At 42.3% G+C, this 19750-nt stretch overlaps 1 protein-coding gene across 1 annotated transcript in view; it reads right to left on the bottom strand.

The window, feature by feature from the left end:
• Window positions 1-19750, bottom strand: part of LOC146834504 (uncharacterized) — a 42627-nt gene that overhangs the window by 12476 nt on the left and 10401 nt on the right. The window contains exon 2 of the mRNA XM_085600113.1: window positions 2765-2857. Within this exon, the coding sequence (XP_085456239.1) occupies window positions 2765-2845 (81 nt within the window). The 5' untranslated portion in view covers window positions 2846-2857. The remainder of the gene's footprint in view (window positions 1-2764; window positions 2858-19750) is intronic.

Genomic DNA, 19750 nt, shown 5'->3' with positions numbered 1-19750 from the left:
AATCTTCAGAGACACATGGAAATCCATTTAGCAAGGGCTGCAAAGTCCTCTATATGAGTACACCACAAAGAGAATGCCTTTAAATTACTCACACAATGATACATCACCCCTATGAGATTACACAGGATGTTTTACATTCCAGACATATGTTGAAAAGGCAGTGGAAAGTGGGACACCTTGCTGCACACATAGTGGTCAAGGCCCCACATTCAAGTCTTCTGGTGCGACATACTACTATGAGCCATAAGGAATACCACACTCCCACATGAAACTCTAGTTATACTGCTGGGCTATCCCGGCGGCCAGGTTCTTTACGCCTTGACCGCCCCACTAGGAAAGCTGATCTCTCTTCTTCTCCTAGCGGCCCATTGAAGTATAGCCCAGATCTGGAAATCACTAAGCTATCCTATGCTTAATAGAGGGTGGGGGAAAGTATGGTCTGTGTACGCCATGAAGATGCTGTCTGCCATGATCCACATATCGGTATGGACATATCAGTCCTTCAAATTCCAAGCATGGGATAAAGTTCAGGCAGACGTACCTAAACATTAGCAAACACAATGCGCACACATTTTGGAGATGTAGAAAACACTACGATGAATTACACTGAATGGCTAAACTAAGCTGTGTCCATTACTCCACTTAGAGACTTCCATTAATGAAGAGGCAGGCCTTCAGCCCCTTGGTTTGTTGAGAACATTAGACTACAGAAGCAAGTCTGTAGAAAACAAGAGAGGAAATGGAGAAAAGAATATAATAAGACAGAAAAGGATAAATATAAAATATGTCTGGATACTTATAAAGCGCTCTTGATTAAGTAAAAAACTCCTATTTTACTCAAATAATTCCCAGGAATAATATGACTAATACCAGTCAGGCCTTCTATGACACTCTTGCAAGTTTCTTACTGGACAAAGTGGTTCAGATCTTTAATAAATTTGACCAGTATACGATTGCCAGTTAGGTTGTCTCTATTCAACCTGTTCTACACAAGAAACCCCCTAAGTTCACCAATTTCACCACTCTATCGGTTAATCAAGTAGCTGGGTTAGTGCTAGCTACCAAATAAGGTTCACTCATGGCCCCATTCCTTCGGCAGTCATCACAGTAGCAATAGAAACAGTGGCCACCCATCTCACTATGGAAGGAAGCATCCAATCTTCCTCCTCAAAAAATCTAACATAAGTTCAAAAGATCCGAACAATTATCTGCATTTTTTTCAGCTACCCTTACCAGCGATGGTGATAGAAAAGGCGATGAACCAACAACTGGCACTGTTTTCACAGAAAAACCAATTGCTGCACACCACCCAATTTGGGTACAGAAGCGATCATAGTACCAAAACAGCTCTGCTGAAAAACTACTGAAGAGGTTAGATTGATAGTGGATGGAGGTGGCACTGTGGCACTAGTAGTCCTTGATTTATCAGCAGCTTTTGATAAGGTTGATCACAAGATCTCGGTCGACCATCTCCTGGCTGTCGGTATTGAGGGGTCAGCACTGGAACTCCTCAACTTGAAAGGGTTCTAACAAGTCAGCGGCTGCTAATCTTCCCCTGCACCATGGTTAAAAACAAACCCAGTGCTTTGTTCATTAATTTAAAGTGGACGGTCATCTAGATTTTTGGATGACTAAAGCCAACAGTTATAAGCAATCTAGCTGTTCTAATCCCTCCCTCTAAACTTCCATAGCATCATGTGTAACCACCTGAACACCTCTAGAGGAAGTAGTAGAGGTTGAGGATAGTCAAGCGGGAGGCTGAAAGGGTCCACAAGGGCCATCTGCATAATAGGGGGAACCATGGATGCCTTTAACAGAATAGGGCTACCAATATGACCAACAACCTCTCCATCCGAATCTTCAGCAGCACAACCGGGAGTAGGCTAATTGGGGGAAAGGCATACAATAACTGGTGGCCCACGGAATTGATAGTTGCCACTGCCTACACCTAAAAGCACACCACTGTGGAGTCATTGCATGCTTTGGGGATGCAAAGAGGTCTGCGCTGGGCTGTCCGAACAGCCTGCATATCTGTTGGAAATAAAGGCAAGATATGTGAAACGTCACCGATGAGGGCATGTTGCAGCTGAGAGCGTGTGCTTGGAAATTCACTCTCCCCAGGATATTTACCTCCCTCAGGGCTAGCAGATGTTTCTGCCCACAGGAGATTATTTCCTTTGATAGATTACTGGGATCCCAACTCTTTGTTCTACCCTGGCGATTCAGGTAGCACCTTGCCACCTGGTTGTCTGTTCTTTTGACCAAATTCACTCCCTCCTACTTACACTGAAATGTTTGGATTGCCTGGCAGATTGCTACAAGCTACCTCCAGTTGTGTGAATAAGTCCTTTTCATGTCTGATCATTGACTCCTTACCTCCTTATGATGAAATATAGCCCCCTATCTGCAAAGGCTGGCATCAGTTGTTAACCAATGTGTAAAAGGTAGGTTGAAAGGCATCCCTCTCACTAAATTGGCAAGATTTGCCACCATTTGGGAAGCGACTGAGACATGCACCCAAAATCTTGAGACATCTGATCCCAGTACCTTAGGAGATGATTGACATGGGGTTTTGGTGGAAACACGCCCAGGGGGCTAATGTTGTGGCCACTGCATTGAAACCTTGGACCTTCAGCCAAGTTGTTGAAGCAGCTGGCTGCTGCCACATCAGGTGATGCAGTTACGAATAGAAAGATGTGATTCTCTTCTGTGGAGGAAAAGCTTTCCCCACTTTCGTGTCAAAGACCCCTCTTATAAAAGTTACCTGCTGTGCTGGTACCCAGTATGACTTCATCCAGTTGATGGTTATACCCAACTGCTGAAGAAGGCTGCAAACCATATCCATATTCTGCTGTGCCTTAGAGAAAAAGGAAGCACACAAAAACCAATGATCAAGATAGGGAAACATAGAGCTCCCTTCACAGAGCAGAGGCAAGATCAGGTAAAAGGAGGATTCTCAATTCTATATTTAATTTTATGGCTCACCTAAAGAGAATGAGGAAAAAACAGGTGTGTCCCCTTACAAAGAATACACAGGAAAGGTGGTCACAGAAGGCAGGTCCTGGCAATTCCTCCCTTCAATAGCGAAAAATACATGATCCCTTACTAATAAATACTAGATCAATGGCAAAGAATACCATTAACCCTCTAAAGATTAATAAGCTCTATCCCAAATACTCTAGTAGAAGCATAGTCAATATGGCAAACCCCAAAAATATATATATGCAAAATTAAGTACTTTAAGCTCCCATGCGATATCAATACAGTCAAAGAGAGAACCCATGTTATACCCTGTATAATTGAGAATGGTAAAAACAGGGAAGCAAACATTTAAATGATGTCTCCATAATTGGAGTAAACTACAAAAGGTCTTGAAAATGATCAAATAAATGTAAATAAATAAATAACGGTGATCTGAAATCAGCTGGTTTCTGTGATGATGATGGTCAGGAATTAACAAAGGTTGCATTCTATTCAGTAATATTCACTTCAGTGATACAGGCTGGTGGAGGTGAACTCAGGGGAACCAATATTGAAGTTCATGCAGGCTCCTTGGAGGTATCTCTAGTGAACAATGACCAACCTTTATTGACAAACCATCTTGGGCTTGTTGGGACCCAAGTTGATTTTCATGTGCCCCCGAGGTACAAAAACTACCATGAGGCAAGAGTACTAATAAGTAAAATAAATTCAGTGGCTTAGAGAATATGAATTATGATTTAAAACAATGTTTTTGATAATAAATATTGTTTTGCCCCTGAAATCATACAGGCTAGATTCAGACTCTGAAATCATGTCCTATCTATGTGCAGATTGAATAATTGTTCCCATGTCATAGGGCAGTCCACAAACCTTGATGTATTGAAATGGAATATACATTAGCACAGAAATCTGCTTGAATTTGTTTTTCTGTCAGAACTATATGTTGTTTTGTTATTTTCTTTCAAGAAACCTGTTTGCAGACATGCCTAGATGTTGACAGATTTGTTTGTTTGAGCAAAATTATGGTACTACGGTAGGGTAGGCCGTTACTCAGGAGGTTGGATAACTTCAGTGCTAAAATGCTTCACACAAAATGTAGTTGGATACTTGCTTGATATAAGAATGGGGGATCCCGAAGGGTCTGAGGGATCCTATCTCCTTATAAATATTTATAACCAACTCAGTGTCATAGCATTGACAAAGGACTCAGTGATTTAGAAGAATGTCTCACTAATATTATACTTAGATACCCAAGGTTGATCATTTTAGAAGTAGATTTTAATTTGCAATAACCCCTCAACAGTGCTAGTGAAGTAAAATACAATCAGATAACAGCTCATGAAGTCCCACAAACAGTATTAAGGAGTGACAGTCCTGACAGAGAACCAAACATTTCCTTGCTGTGTTAGTTTAACATATTTTGATCAATCTCAACTGTCTCTTTATTAGTGGTTGCCCATCAAAAAGGCAGTTTTGATTAGATTGAGCACTTCTTCCTGCGTAGAACCTTCTAGGTACACAATTATAAAATCAACAATCACCTTGCAAAGATATTAGTACCAAAGGATCATACCGCTAATACAAATATTCAGTCATTGTCTTTTAATGGTACTTGTCCACATAGAATACAAGTTCGTATCACTAAGGAAAATGTTCTTGCAATATTTAATATTAAATTTGAGGCGAGCCTTGTGGAACTTTTCCACAGTGACGTCTTGGAACAGTATAGTCAAATGAAAGAGTGATGATCTGTTTAAAATCAAATTTGCGTGGTGAAAAAGCGACTGTTTGAAACAGTGAAGTATTAAACCAGGTTGGTTTAACTTGGATTGCCATAGACATGATACAGATTAGTGTAAAGCGTAAGCATTTTAATAAAGAGAAAAGGAACAAACTTAATGAAATTAAAAACAAAAAATAAATACTGTGCTCCAATTACTCAGACAAAAGTCAATTATTGCTGTAAAAGTTGGGCGATATGAGGAGCTGGCTGGAGATACCAGCATAGAGAGCGCTGCCATAGTCGAGGTAGATGGTGACGAGGGCCTGAGTGACGGTCTTTCTTGTGTCGATTGGGATCCATCTGAAGATTCTACGGAGGATGCGAAGTGTGTGGAAGCATGAGGTGGCGACTGCGTTGACTTGTCTTTTCACGGTCAGTTGGCTGTTGAAGATGATTCCTAGGTTGCTTGCAAGGTCTGTTGGTGTGGGAATAGGTCCAAGTTCTGCTGCCCACCAGCTGTGATCCCAGGCAGAGCTGTTGTTCCCAAAGATCAGTACTTTTGTCTTGTCAGAGTTAAGTCTGAGGCAGTTGTCTCTCATCTAGTTTGCTACATTGGTCATGGCGTTGGAGAAATTGGTTCTGGCTTTGATGGGTCCTCGGTGAACGAGAGGATAAGTTGAGTGCCATTTGCGTAGGAGATTATGTTGAGTCCATGGGATCTGACTACGTCTGTGAGGGCTGTCATGTAGGTGTTCAACAGGATGGGGCTGAGGATGATCCTTGGGGTACGCCGCATATGATGTCCTTGGGAGAGAAGGTGAAGGGAGGCAGCTGGATGCACTGTGTGTGTCCTGTAAAGTAGGAGGCGAACCACTTGAGGGCGTCCTTTGGTATGCCAGTGTTGTGGCTCTGTTGATGTGGGTGTTGTGGGAGACGGTGTTGAACACGGCAGGGAGATCAAGGAGAATCAGGGCCACAGTTTTTCAACAGTTGCGGAGAGTTCTAATGTCGTCTTTGGCAGTAATCAGCGCAGTCTCAGTGCTGTGGTCAGCCCCGGATCCTAATTGTGAGGGATCCAGTGGCAGTGCCTCCCTACGATCGGAGGAGCGTCTCCCACCCACACTGCTGCATAGAAAGCTGGAAATTAATAAAAATTATCTTTTTGCCATTTTGCTTTTCCAGCTTTCTGCTGACTGGAGAGGGCAGGACGAGGCCAGTACGTCATTGCTGCTGATTGTGGCCCGTCACTTTGAAGTGCTCATGTCGGTTTGGCTGGCTACCTTCCTACAGCCACATCGACATGCACAGTTCGAATCCTCCAACCCAGCTGTCTTAGACAGCTGGGTTGGAGAACAGGCACATGGCTTCAGTACTTTCGGAGTGCTTAGGCAGCATGCTCCAGCCAATCCTGATGTTGCTCTGAGTAGCGTCTGGTTTGGATAAGGTGTAGTTTGCTTTGCTACGTCACCTCGTGCTCAGAGGAGTCGGAGCCACAGACTAGAGAGCGTGAGGACGTGTTGCAAGGTAAGTGAAACCTTTATGTTTTTTTTGTGTTTATGACTCGCTGTGTGATTGATTGCATGTGTTTGTGTGGCTGTGTTTATGATTGTAACTGTGTGTGTGTTTGTGAGTTTGACTGTATGCCTCACCCTTTTTTTAATGTCACCAACCGCCACTGGAGGCATCCAGTAGGTGGTTTTGTTCCAGGAATTCGGTCAGCTGTTGATTGATGTCTTTCTCCAGTACTTTGGCCGGGTAGGGAAGCAGGGAGATCGGTTGATTATTTGTGAGGTTGCTAGGGTCGGCAAAGGGTTGAGGATGTTGGTGAGTTCCATGCTGATTGAGTTCTTACCAATGTTGAAGAGGTAGTGGGGGCAGGGGTATGTGCGTGTCCCAGAGTAGATGGAAGACATGATGGCTGTGGTGGTCCGGGTGGTGAGCGGAGACCATGTTTGATTGTTTGGCTGGTTTTCACTGGCTGGTGGAGGTTGAGGGTGGTGGGTTGGAGGTTGAAGTTGCTCTAGATGGTGGCAATCTTGCTGTGGACATAGTCTGAGATGGTGTTGCAAAGCTCTTGGGAGGAGTGGATGGTGTTCTCTGTTTCTTTAGGGTTGGAGAATTCCTTGACTAGTTTGAAGAGTTCCTTAGTGAGGCTGGCCGTGGTGTTGATGCGGGCAGTGATGACTGCTTTCTTGGCTTCCTTGATGTGCAAGTGGTAGTTTTGAGGGCTGTTTTGTAAGCAGTTCTGGCGGCGGGGTTCTCTCCAGTTGGTAGCAGTTGCCCTTGAAGCTCTGGGGTGTACCAGCTGGCTTGTTTCTAGGTTTTGTTGGCTTTTGTAGGTTTCAGTGGGGTGAATCTATCGACACAGTTGGAGATCCAGGCAGCAAAGTTCTGGACGGCCTGGTTGAGGTCTGCTGAGGCTTCAGGTTGGGTGGTGGTGAGGGCATGAGTCCACTGAGTTTCTGTAACCTTGCTTCAGCTACGGTGGGAGTAGATGTGATTCTTAGTGATGGTGTGCTGGGCATCATAGATGGTGAAATGTACTTTGGGATGGTCCATCCAGATGAGTTCTGTAGTGTGGCAGAATTTAAGTCGGTCGCTGGATGTGAAAATGGGGTCAAGTGTTTGTGGGAACAAAAAAATGTAAAATGGACTGTGATGGTAGGGGTCATGTAACAGCAGAAATCCCAGTGCAGATTTAAGTTTAACAAGGATAAGTTTTGGCTCCAATAACATTTAGTTTATTCTTATCACATCTTCCTATAATCATTTCCGAGACACACACATTTTCTCCAAAAATAGGGTCCATACATGTATCCTGCTTAATGTACACTAATGAATTGATGATCATGGAATACACTCCAATCCTCATTGGAAAAGTATAGCGCTAGGAAAATATTGCAATAGTAACCTAACAATCAACGTGGAGAAAACCAAGATGTTGATTTTTTTGATGAAACGTGAAGCGCACTCTTGCTGCTTACAATACCCCCCTGGAGCAGGTGCACTCTTACAAGTATTCCGGGCTCCATTTTTCAGATAATCTCCACTTGAATATTCATATGGTTGCATTGAAATCCAAACTGCTGTCTTCATTTGATGCTTTATTGTTCATTAATTCACGGTATGGAGGGCTCTCATGTGAACCCCTGAAGAAAGGTCTCTGAAGGAAATTGCCTGTACTGGGTTGAATCGTTAATACTAGATTGAAAATGAGATTGCTGACCTATTGAAAGTTGTTGCCTACAAAGGCTATTTCAGGTCTCCTTGAGTGCAATGATTAAAGCTCTAAGTCTTGAATTAGTACTCACTTTACGGAACCTAATGCCTAAGTCCCATTGTCTAAGTTGTATTTACTCTTTGAGATGCATTCCAGACAGCAATGAACTCTCTGCCATTAGTTGGAATGCAAAATTGAAGGCAAGGGTGTGTTAAACGCTCAGATAAATAACTTTACCAACAAGGGTTGGCCCTGGGTAAATACATTACAAGCTGATATTCCAGCACTCTTGCAAGTATCAAAGGCACAATACAACAGCAAATAGAGTATTGCACATGTCTGACAGAGGTCAAATATCCCTTTGACTTTCGGAGAGAAACGGCATATGGTGTTATGGCTGGCATGTTTAAAGGAGGGTGCCAGAAATCTTCTGATGCTTTGAAGATTTTGTTTCAGATGAACGCTTTTGATATTGGGGAAGCTATAGCACTTTATTCAAAGGCAAAATAGGCAAAGAACAGTGTCGAGTGACTGACTATGATAATAGCTGTATTAATTATTTTATTCGTTTTAATGTATATTTTATTGTATTTTATTTCTAAGAGACTTTGTCTTGGAAATTACGAAATAAATAAATGAACAATGGCATTCTGAGAGCCCTTTGTGTCTTTAATAAGATCTCTACAAGAGAGCTCTCGAGTTTTGTTTTTCCACAGCTAGTAACAGGGACGATCTGAGACAGAGCTAAAATTACCTATTGCAAGAAAAACAAAATCTCTGAACTTGGCACCTACGTTGCTGACATGTTTGAACGATTTTAGATGCCAGGGCAGCCGTGGCTGCTCCAACCTGCATTTTACTAGGCTATTTTCTGCGGTAACCCACTGACAAGGACATAGCAGAGAAGTACAACAGAAATGGCTGAACAACATAATTAAGTTGTACAAAATGCTTCATGAAAAAGCAGCGAGAAATCCTTTCGTCTGGTAATTGCTATGACTGCTATTTTTTCTGCACCCTTACCTCGAGGCCAGTTCGGAGTAAAGAAAAGCTCTGTTCTTGGCATTTATTGAGCGGCCATATCTAATGTGTAATGTTACAGTAAGGACAACATTTATTTACTTACTCTTTTGTGACCTAAAAAGATAAGAAGACTAAAATAACTTTCTGTCTACACACTCAAATAATGTGCAAAGCGAATAAGAACCTGAGTATACAAAGAGCCTTGTTCTAGAGAACAAATATCACCCCATCTCCTGCTATGAAGGGCTGTGCTTTCTTCGATGCTCAAACCTGTGTGTGGCAACTAGCATAGCCTCAGTGAAGGCTTAGGGGCTCAATTAAAGTTAGGCCTAGTTAGGTTCAGGGCCGCCTGCCACTGTACCAGAACCCCAATCTTTGGCTGAAAATGCTTCAGTGTGGTGTGCGGACAGCGGGCATTTGCGGCGAAACGCCAATGTAGGCTGGCTTTCATGGAATGGCAACTGGTGTAGATATTTTGTATTTAGGAAACATACCATCGAAGCAGTTTTTTTTCTGATACAAAAAATTCAGTTGACCTGGTCTGCAGGGTGTTTCGTCCTTGCGGGTGTGGGCTATTGATGGTTATTTGATGATTCTTCCTGCCAGGTCCGGCATGCCCCATGACGAACAGAAGGAAATTACATTGGGAGGACAGCCCCATGTACAGTGGATCATCTGGCACACTAGAGCCCTCGTTTCTTTGAGCTTCCATCTCCATGACCATCGCTGAGTGCTTTCTAGAGTTCTTAGCACTTCATATGCTTTTCTGCTGGAAGTACCTCATTTCAGCATTCCCGTTATGGTGGAAGATCTCCTATTTGACGCCAAGTGGTAGAATACTCTTCCCGTTTCCGTTCATATCATATTTATTTATCTGCCATTTAGGGAATAACTCAAAACGTGGCTATTGGCATCACCCATGACCTAAGGTGTTGTCTTATTGTATGATTGAAGTCCCACTGTCGCTGTATGTGTACAAGCTTGGTTGGTTCATCCATCCATTCATTCATTCAATCATTCACAGCCAATCCATTAAGCTGAGGACACATGAACACAACGAGAATGCATTTGTGATCAATGTGAACCACTCAAAAGAAGACTGAGCTAATGAGAATGTGTTTCCTAATCATTATCATCCTCAAATAAATCTTTAAAAGCAACCAAGTTTCAATCAGGGGTACCATCCTGCACAACGGGTATCTCTATTTTGCCTTTATCAGACAAGTTTGATTCATTCAGTGCTGTCAACTGTGGCAACTACACTCAGAAATGTTTACATTGGCCATTTGGTATGACACTGGTTATCACAACCATTTGTGTGAGGGCTGTTTTTCACTCCAGTTAGGATCACAATATCTGTTACAGACCAAGCAGCCGTTTTTGATATGCCAGCTTGAAGTCTATGATGCAATGGTCTATACAGAGTCTTGGTTAGGTTTAGATACTATAGTGGTAACATTTATCTATGTCTGTGGCTTGCCACCAATGCCCATACTTTTCTTTTGAGGGATCTGCAGAGGGCAGCATATTGTGTTCTTGACAGCTAGTTGGGGACACAACACAGAACACAAATCTATTTAAAATGCCACACGTAAGAAAAGGACCTTAGAGTCTCTGTGCTGCATCACGGTAGCCTTTTTACCGTCTTTGTACTCACACTTCCCCTCTAATCCCCCACAAAGTGACGTATATCACCAACCTTACATATCGTGCGTAATAGTCATAAGATACAACACAACGTGCAATATTCTTAACTTGTCCTCCAGAATTAATGGGCACAACAGCTTTGGTGGCCATATTTGTGCAGACATGGGCCTGAAAATCCACATATTAATAACCTAAGTTCCAGTCTAGAAGGCCACAGTGACCTAGTTTGAAATATTCTATACATAGAACCAGGATCAGACCGGCCTATAAGGCGATCAGGCAGTGCCCGATAGGTTGGTCAGACATGTCAGTGTGTGGGCTGTTTTTTGTTTTCTGTGGGCCTGGTTTATGATCTGCTGGGCCAGGTTTTTAATGTTGATTTTCCTGATATTAAAACAACTGTTGCCTTCATCAAGCTCAAATGCATGTAGTCTTCCATACCTTGCAAAACACTTTATACAGTGTGTTTGAAAGTTAAAATCTGCCTGTATTTGCTAGTTTCTAATTCATTAAAGGGGACACACATTTATTTTGGTGCCCAGGTCTTTTTTCTGCCCCAGTCCGACTTTTGGTATATTTCCATTGTAATACATCTGCATGATCATATTGTGTTCACTGCCCATAGTCATGGCAACTTGGGCTTTGGAATATCAATATTGCTAATTAAGCATTCTGAGATCATTTTTTCTGCACACAATAGTCACTAATAGGGTGCACACCGACAGTGCACCGTGAAGGCTGAGTTTTGCACAAGCCTGCGTGGCAGCCCAAATTCATCCCATTACCCTTTTCTACAGAAATACTTTAGTAATAATCAGTGCTTATTGCATGCCGGTGCTTGCAGGTGGTCTGAACTGACCCTCATGTTAGAGGACCAGTAAATATTTTTTATCCTCAGTCTATGACCCAGAAAAAGGTATAAAAAGGGCGATGATAAAGATAAGAAAACTGTAACAAAGGTAGAGAGCACACCGAAAAAGTACATGCAAGAGTGGGGTAAAGAAACAGAAATGTCGGATGGTTATAGAAAGAGGAACGAGGTGGAATCAAGACTTGGTAGCCTACGTAGTCAGCAAACCCAGCATTTGGCAACACCAGTAGGATAAACATTGGGCCACTTGCACTTATTTTCTCTTTATATTAAGCACTGGACTGTTGCTGAATTAATCGGAAACAAAATCCAATGATTATAAACCAATCACTCAAGTTGTATTATGTGGCTCTGTAAATTTTACTAATCCCTGTTTTAGAGTAGGAGCCTTATGGCTTGAATGAAGACTTTGTGCCTGATTCACAAAGGTAAATTTACATGTGTAGATTTACTCATGTGTAAATCTACTCCTGCACATAAGATTACATTTACACTTTTTTGCTATTCACTATTTCGAGGTGTAAAGTTTCTCCTAGGTGTAGCCTTACATGTCTCTGCCCACTGATGGACCCTCCTAGAACAGAATTTATGAGTGTAATAATATTACTTGTAATTTTTCGGAGAGAGGCAGAGAGCTTTGTTAACTTTATTAGACTTAAAAAATTAAACATATTTTTTGTAAAAAAGAAAATGTAAAAATAGATATATTTATTTTAAATCCAGAATTAGCTAAATAAAATGTTACAACCTACTACCTTAAATGTGTATTAAAATAATGAATTTTAAAAAATACATTTATTTAAATTAAAAAAAAATATACCAAAAGTATTATTTTTAAAAAAATGCCACCTACATAAAACAACTTTCTATTTGTTTACTATGTATTGGAATATATTAAAAGCTATCCATAATAATAATTTGAGATACTAATAATTAGCTAACAACATTTTTAACAATTATTACAGTTTCATTAAAATAACTCTTATTAGGAGCTAAATAACATAACAATTATTATATTTATATTTGTCTATATATTTATATACAAATGTAAATTAATACAAAAAGATACAGGCTATCCTCATGTAGAGGAATGGAGACAAATCTGGAACACAAATCAATCACTGTGGTTCACACTGCTTCTGCTGAAATATATACAAAATCTCTGTTGGATTCCGTACCATGGAATAACATGGGCTACTATCTCATTAATTCTTCCAAGAATTTGAACTATTATTCATTTTCCATTAGGCTTTTCCCAACCCATTATAGGTGAATTACATGGGTTTCCCAAAATTTCTTTTAGAATGCTTTGTTCTACCATCTTTTCAATCACAAGTGCAATCCATTCTTCAGCTTTACAAGAAAGTCTATATTGGGAAATCCATGGTCATTCTGCATCTGGTTTCATATTAATATGCACCTTCTTTTCTAAGCCCAAAATCTTTTCCAGTAAAATCTCAAACCTCCTTCTTCACTCTGTCTTAAATCTGGTGACAAGTCCTCATCTGTGAGAACCAGAAATATAAATTGTCTCACATCCTGTGTTTCATCTTCAAGTCAAAATCAGGATCTTTTGTTTGAAAATAGATGCCATTTGGTGTACAATAAATTATGCAATTTAATTTATACAATAGGTCATCACCCAACAGATATACTGGGCTGATTTCACTAATCATGAATGTATGCTCAATTATTAATGAACCTATTTTTCCGTGAACATTGGCTGACAACTTATTAATCACTTGTTTATTTGAAACGTCCACTTCTTTGACCTCTTTTCCCTAGAGGGGTAGGTTATAAATTCCACCCGTTTAATTGTGTGTCAGGCAGCATATGCTTCCTTTACCACGGATGAAGGCTTAGAACTAGGTGGACTTCTACACTGTTCTTCATCTGGCTACTTCACTGCCACCTTACATTCAATCAAAAATTCCCTCAGTACTATGATTGAAAACAATTCATTTTATTTTGATACTTTATTTCGGTCAAATGCCATAAAAGTCACAGTTCAAGTATACAATACAGAAAACCAATGAATAATACATTTAAATAAAAACAATCCTTAAAATACCATTATAAAACAATTCAACTAAGTCTTTCCACAACATCCTTAACACAGTTATACTTCTTTCCACTTCAGTATAGCACTTCTCAGGTTCTTCTCTGTGGAAATTCTTTAGTTAAATTCAATAAATCCTATCTGCTACAGGGCACTTAAAAATAAGCTCCTCCTGGCACGTGTCTCAATGGAAATTCATCTTCCACAGTCACACTCAGAGTTCATTCATCAATGGTTTTGAAATCCATTCACACGTGTACATTTCCACATTTTATCAATCTCTAATAATTTCCACAAGTCCTCGTAAATGTGTTCCCTACTCTATAACTGTCTCTTTATGTATCTAATTTTCTGTTTGTTCAAATATATATGGCTACAGATTTTTTTTTGTTCAAATCTACACCCATCTCATTTACTACACTTTCAAGTTTCTCATGTGCACGAAAAGCCTGCTTTCCTGCTTTCAAGTCTGAATGTACCAATTCACCAAATGCAAATTTTAGAATCCCTATTTTGACCAGCTTTTCAATCAATAATTAGTTGCAAATTCAATTTACTTGTCGAAACGCCATCCTAAGCAACTGCTGCCCCACTCTTTGGTGAAAATTCGAATACCGAGTTTACAATCTCTGGACCCATCTCCAATTCACCAACCTCATTATAAGGTGGTGGAGTATTCACACTAAACAATCCATACATTAATTCATCCTCGTCATCTGAATCAGTCTTTTTCTCATTTTTATTTTTCATTTGTTTTGATTTGTCTTTTACTGGATCATTGGTATCACAGCAAATGCATTTTTCTGCAAATGCAACCTAGAGTCCATCCAATCATGCACAGCTTTACTAACCTGATCTCTGACTATTTTCGGTTGTGCCTTCATATTGACTACCAACTCCCATTCATTCAATGCTTCAAGCTGCGCAGGTCTTGGTTGCACACAATCTATGTCTCAAGTAAGCAAGTTTCTTCCATTCAGAAGTACCATTTTGGCAAAATGTTAACTTTTTGTCATTTGCAGTAGCTTTGTGCCATTCTTTAAGCAATAAGCATGCCTGAATTTACAACCATCTCATGAGCCGGACTTTCAACCAGAAAGGGAATTTGTGCTGCTGGCAGTGAGCTCTTTTCAGATTTACCAAGATGCGCAACCATTGTAATTTCAAACAAACTTCACATTTTACCACACAATTAAACACCAATGTAATCACAAAACAGTTTCTTCAAACACAATAACTCATAAACCCCAAAAAATAAACAATAAAACCTGTGTCCGTGTACTGGGAAACTGGACAGAAATCAAACTTACTTCAGGAGGTAAGCAGTGCTTCCATGCACTACCCAACCATGTACACACTGAGCGAGGCATTGACCTGCGATGATCTAGCCTGGAATCAATATATAGCCTACCCATGTGCACAGAATAAACTACAATTATTCCTCTCTTAATCACTGCTCACTCACAACTAAACCTTTAAGGAAGTCATAATCTCAAAAGCCTCAATACCTCATCTTTAAACTTTCACAGTCACAACACCTAACTCGAGTTCTCCATAAAAATCCAATATCTTCAAATAAAATGTGCAGTGTCAAGACAAATAAATAATCAAAAGTGTTTAATAATGCACCCTAATCAACAGATATACATACCATGCTACATAAAGTGCACAACAGAATACCCAAAACACAATAGAGACGCAATCAACAAAACACCCAAACATGAATTGTAAATCACACCAGCAAGAAATACAACACTATTAGTACTCACAACCCAACCTTCTGAACTGCACCGCCAGGTCACCTTTGTCAGACTCCCAATGTATGAACAACCACTTCACTGCACAACAGAGTTCTCCAACTTCAAGTTCTAATTACCCACTAATAAGCTTTGTAATTAGCACTAACACTAATTACCCAATGAAAGTATCTCTAGACCACAAACCGTCGACACTGGACCCCTCATTAATCAAGGAGGGTCGATGGGCAGGAAAGTAAGGATCCTGAACTTTAATTCTCAGCCAAGACCATTATGAAAATCTGCAGAACAAGGCTTCCCACTTACCAGTATTTGTAGATTCATTCAAATAAGAGTAGTATTACAGAACGGAAAAGCCATTAGATTCAAAGGAATTAGCATAAAACCAAAATCCTAAATGCTATAATGTAACGTGCATTTAAGAAATTATAAAAGCGCAGCACATCTGACAATCAGTCAAATCAATAAAAGTAAATTGGCCTTATTACTGAAAGGACCACGAGCATCTAGCCCTCTCGAGGCAACAAGCAGAAAAGTTTCTAAGAAGAAGAGATTGGCTCTTTCCCAAATGGCTCATCGTTTATAAAGTTCTGGACATGGAAAACATACACATTCATAAAGTTATTAAGTAAATGGGAGCATTAATAGTGTTATTAGCACAGCACCAATCCCATTAATTGCAAAATGACATGTACTTGCACATTATTTTCATTGCCTGTTAAATACCTTATTTGTTGCACAGAATAAATTGTGTTTTATTAATGCATAAACACGAGAAACAAAGGCCTGCTTACGCACATTCATAACAGCGAAGGTTTCAATCATAGCCTTGCAATAATATATCTATATATATATCTATATATATATATATTACCTACTGGCGGTAGCCAGTAGGTAGTTCTAGTTAGGACCTATTTTCCATATGAAAAGCATTTTTTGTTTTCCCAATAACTTTGGCGTCGTTTGATGAATCATCGCAAAATTTTCAAAACTAGTGGGGCGCTACGGTCACCTCCTGTCTTGAGGTGATTCACCAAGCGGGAGCCGAGAAAAAAGGGGGATCCCTAAACGTGTTTTCTCCATGTTAATTTCAATAGGAAACTTTAGACACGGCTCCAGCCCGAACTGCTGAACGGAATTACACCAAATTTAGCAAAAAGGTAGCCCTTGGTTCAGAAAGAGTCCTTTTTGTTAAATGGGGTAAATCCGTTCAGTAGTTCCTGAAAAATTTAAAAAATAGAGGTCGCAAAATCAATTTCCCATTGGAAACTTTAGCCAAGGCTGCAGCCCGAACTGCTGAACGGAATTACACCAAATTTGGCAAAAAGGTAGTGCTTGGTTCAGAAAGCGTTTTTTTTTAAATAGTGTAAATCCGTTCAGTAGTTGCTGAGAAATTCAAAAATAAATGTTTCGATATCTAGGGATGCGGTGGATTCGCGACCCCTCCCGACCACGAGCTTCACTGTGATTGGCTGCCAGCATTCCAAACCAGGAAGTGTTGGCAGCCATCTTGTGACTCGGTAGAACCGAGTCACCAGAAAACAGTAAAACAAAGTTGAAAAACAAGAAAAGGGGGCAGGGAAGAAACACCCTGACCCCCCAGGCCTGCTCAGGGCATCCCACAAGGACCCCCAGGGCCAAAAAAAGCATTTTAAAAAAAAATAATTTCGGCAGAAGTCACATTGGGGTCGCGAATCCCTCTGAAATTATTTTTAAAAAATGAAGCGCGGACTCCCGCGCTTCGTTTTCTATAAGCCCTCGGGTGGTCCAGGTCCCGGGGACATTGTCCATTTGATATTTTGTACTCTGCTTAGCAAAATCCAAAGCAGATTGCTTTTCCACACGGGGAGCTGCATGTCAGCAGCTCCCCGTGTGGAAAAGCAATGCCGGCTCCCGCAGGAGGCAGGGAGCCGGCGGGACCGTGGGGGCATTGGGGAGTGGCCAGGCCCCAGGGGATGGGGTCCTCGGAGCTAGAAGTGGCCTGGGAGGGGGCCAAGCGGCCCCCCTCCCCCCAAGAAAATCCCAAAATAAATAAAGGCTGGCCCGGGGATGGGGTCCCCGGGGCCAATAGATGCCCCGGGAGGGGGGCCACACAGCCCCCTTCTAAAAAATTCAAATAAAAAAAAGATTGGCATCGTGCCGGAGGCCCCTCCCCCTCCCAGCAACACTCTGCTAATGCATCCTGTGGTGCATTTTAAGTTGGAGAATTAATTCCCCTTCAATACTGGGGGTCCCTGGGGGCCAACAACCAGGTACCGCCAGTATGCGCCACAGGGCTGCCTTGCAGAGAAGTGGTCCGAGGCCATGCCCCTTTTTACACCTCTCTGCAACGCAGCTCTGTGGCGCTTACTGGAGGTACCTGGTGAGCTATTTGGACTCCAGGGACCCTCAGGACTCAAGGTGATTTAATCCCCCAATTTACAACGCACCAAGGGGCGTGTTTGCACAGTGGTGCAGGGAGGGGGCGTGGCCTGATTTGACAAGTGTGCAAACGCACCCTGGGGTGCGTTTTTGGTTGGAGGATTAAGCCCCCTTCAATCCTAAGGGTTCCTGGGGCCAACTAGCCCACCAGGTACCTCCAGTAAGCACCAGGGAGCTGTGTTGCAGAGTGGTGGTCCAAGGCCACGCCCCCTTTTTATACCACTCGGCAACGCAGCTCTGTGGTGCTTACTGGAGGTAGCTGGTGGGCTAGTTGGCCCTCAGGGACCCTCAGGATTCAACGGGACTTAATCCCCCAACTTAAAACACGCCACAGGGCGTGTTTGCACACTTGTCACATCAGGCCCCGCCCCCTGCCTGCACCACAGTGCAAACGTGCCCTGTGGCGCGTTTTAAGTTGGGGGATTAATTCCCCTTCAATCCTGAGGGTCCCTGGGCGCCAACTAGTCCACCAGGTACCTCTTGTAAACGCCACAGGGCTGTGTTGCAGAGAAGTGCTCCGAGGCCACGCCCCTTTTTACACCACGCTGCAAATGCGGCTTCTGGTGCACTGCTGGTGGGGCGATGAGGTCCTCTTGTGTCCTGAGGACCTCAAGACACAAGTAGACTTCACCCTCTGAGCAGCAGTGCGCCAGAAGCCGCATTTGCAGCGTGGTGTAAAAAGGGGCATGGCCTCAGAACACCTCTCTGAAACGCAGCTCTCTGGTGCTTACTGTTGCGGCGCATCATGGCGGCCACAGAAGAACACTGCCACGCGCGATAAAATGACATGTCCAATGAGGCGCTGGGCCGGTTATGCGTGTGATGTCACCTCGTTTCCAGCATATGACCGCTTCCAGGGTGCCGTTGATTCAAGGAACTGAGCCGAGAACCTGAGACGCGAGGAGGACTGGTAGGGGTGCTTCTGGCACCACAAACTCCTTGTTTCTTTGTGACATCTTGATACGGGATTTGCAGCTGGGTTGCGGGATCCCAACTTTATCACTGTGAAGCCCCGTTGGACGAGACTTGTTTCCGGCTCTTGCGGGGCTTTCCGAGCGAACTCTTCCAGGTGGCTTTACACAAGGCGCGCTTACGAATGTGTGGTACTTGAAAGTAAATTACCACTGTCTCTTGTAATTTTGGAAACTGGTTGCACGTGTTAATCGCGGCAACCTGAATGCACTCTGACCATTATGGTACTTCTATGCCCTCTCCCTGAGGTGAATTAACCCTGTAGCTGCCGTCGGCACTTCGGCTGGGGTTACAACTCTGCGTGTTTCTTTTACACTAACTGGCCTAACCCTTCATAGAGCTCCCAAGGGGTATTGGGGATTTCGCTCGCAGGATATCAAGACTGTGTGTTACGTGGGGGGGTTAATGCGGAAAGAAGGGTCCAAGACGGATTGGAACCTCGGCATAATTACCTCTATCTACGTGTGGAATACAATCATAAGAGAGTGGGATTCCTTCCTGTTTTAACGATGCACCTGCCTTGGCTTGTTTATTTGTCTTTCTACAGCAGTGGATTGTGGAGCATATCAAAGCATCCGCTCCTTACCCCCCTGTTAAACGCCACTACAAAACCAGAATGGTATGTTGTGTGTAATTTCTGTATCACACCTCTGGGGGGGAAGATACTCATAGTCCTCATCTGTCTTACCTTGTTCCACCCCTAGGCTGCTAGTGGCTGCTCTACCTGTTGAATACATGATCACGGATAGCCGAATCGTTATTTTCCTTTACAGGTATTAGAGCCATTACATGGTTTTGTATAGAAATAACTACATGTGCCTTGGTGTATATGTTGGTTGTTCTCATAGTGCTTTACTCTCGTTCCAGGTCTCCCTCCCTGCTGTTCGCATCCTTCCCTTCCCTCACCTGATCTCCCCATCAAGTCTGTTGTCTCATTCAGACCTTGGGGCTATCGGGAGGTGGAACCCATTTGAGAATCGTACGACTCTGAGGATTCAAGGCCTTGACACTTACTGGATGTACCTGGTGGGCTACTTGGCCACCAGGGACCTTCAGGATTCAAGGGGACTCAATA

Source organism: Triturus cristatus, chromosome 4_2, assembly GCF_964204655.1.
Source record: "Triturus cristatus chromosome 4_2, aTriCri1.1, whole genome shotgun sequence".
Lineage (NCBI taxonomy): Eukaryota > Metazoa > Chordata > Amphibia > Caudata > Salamandridae > Triturus > Triturus cristatus.
The sequence above is the reverse complement of the archived record's forward strand: the minus strand, read 5'-3'. Positions and strand labels throughout refer to the sequence as shown.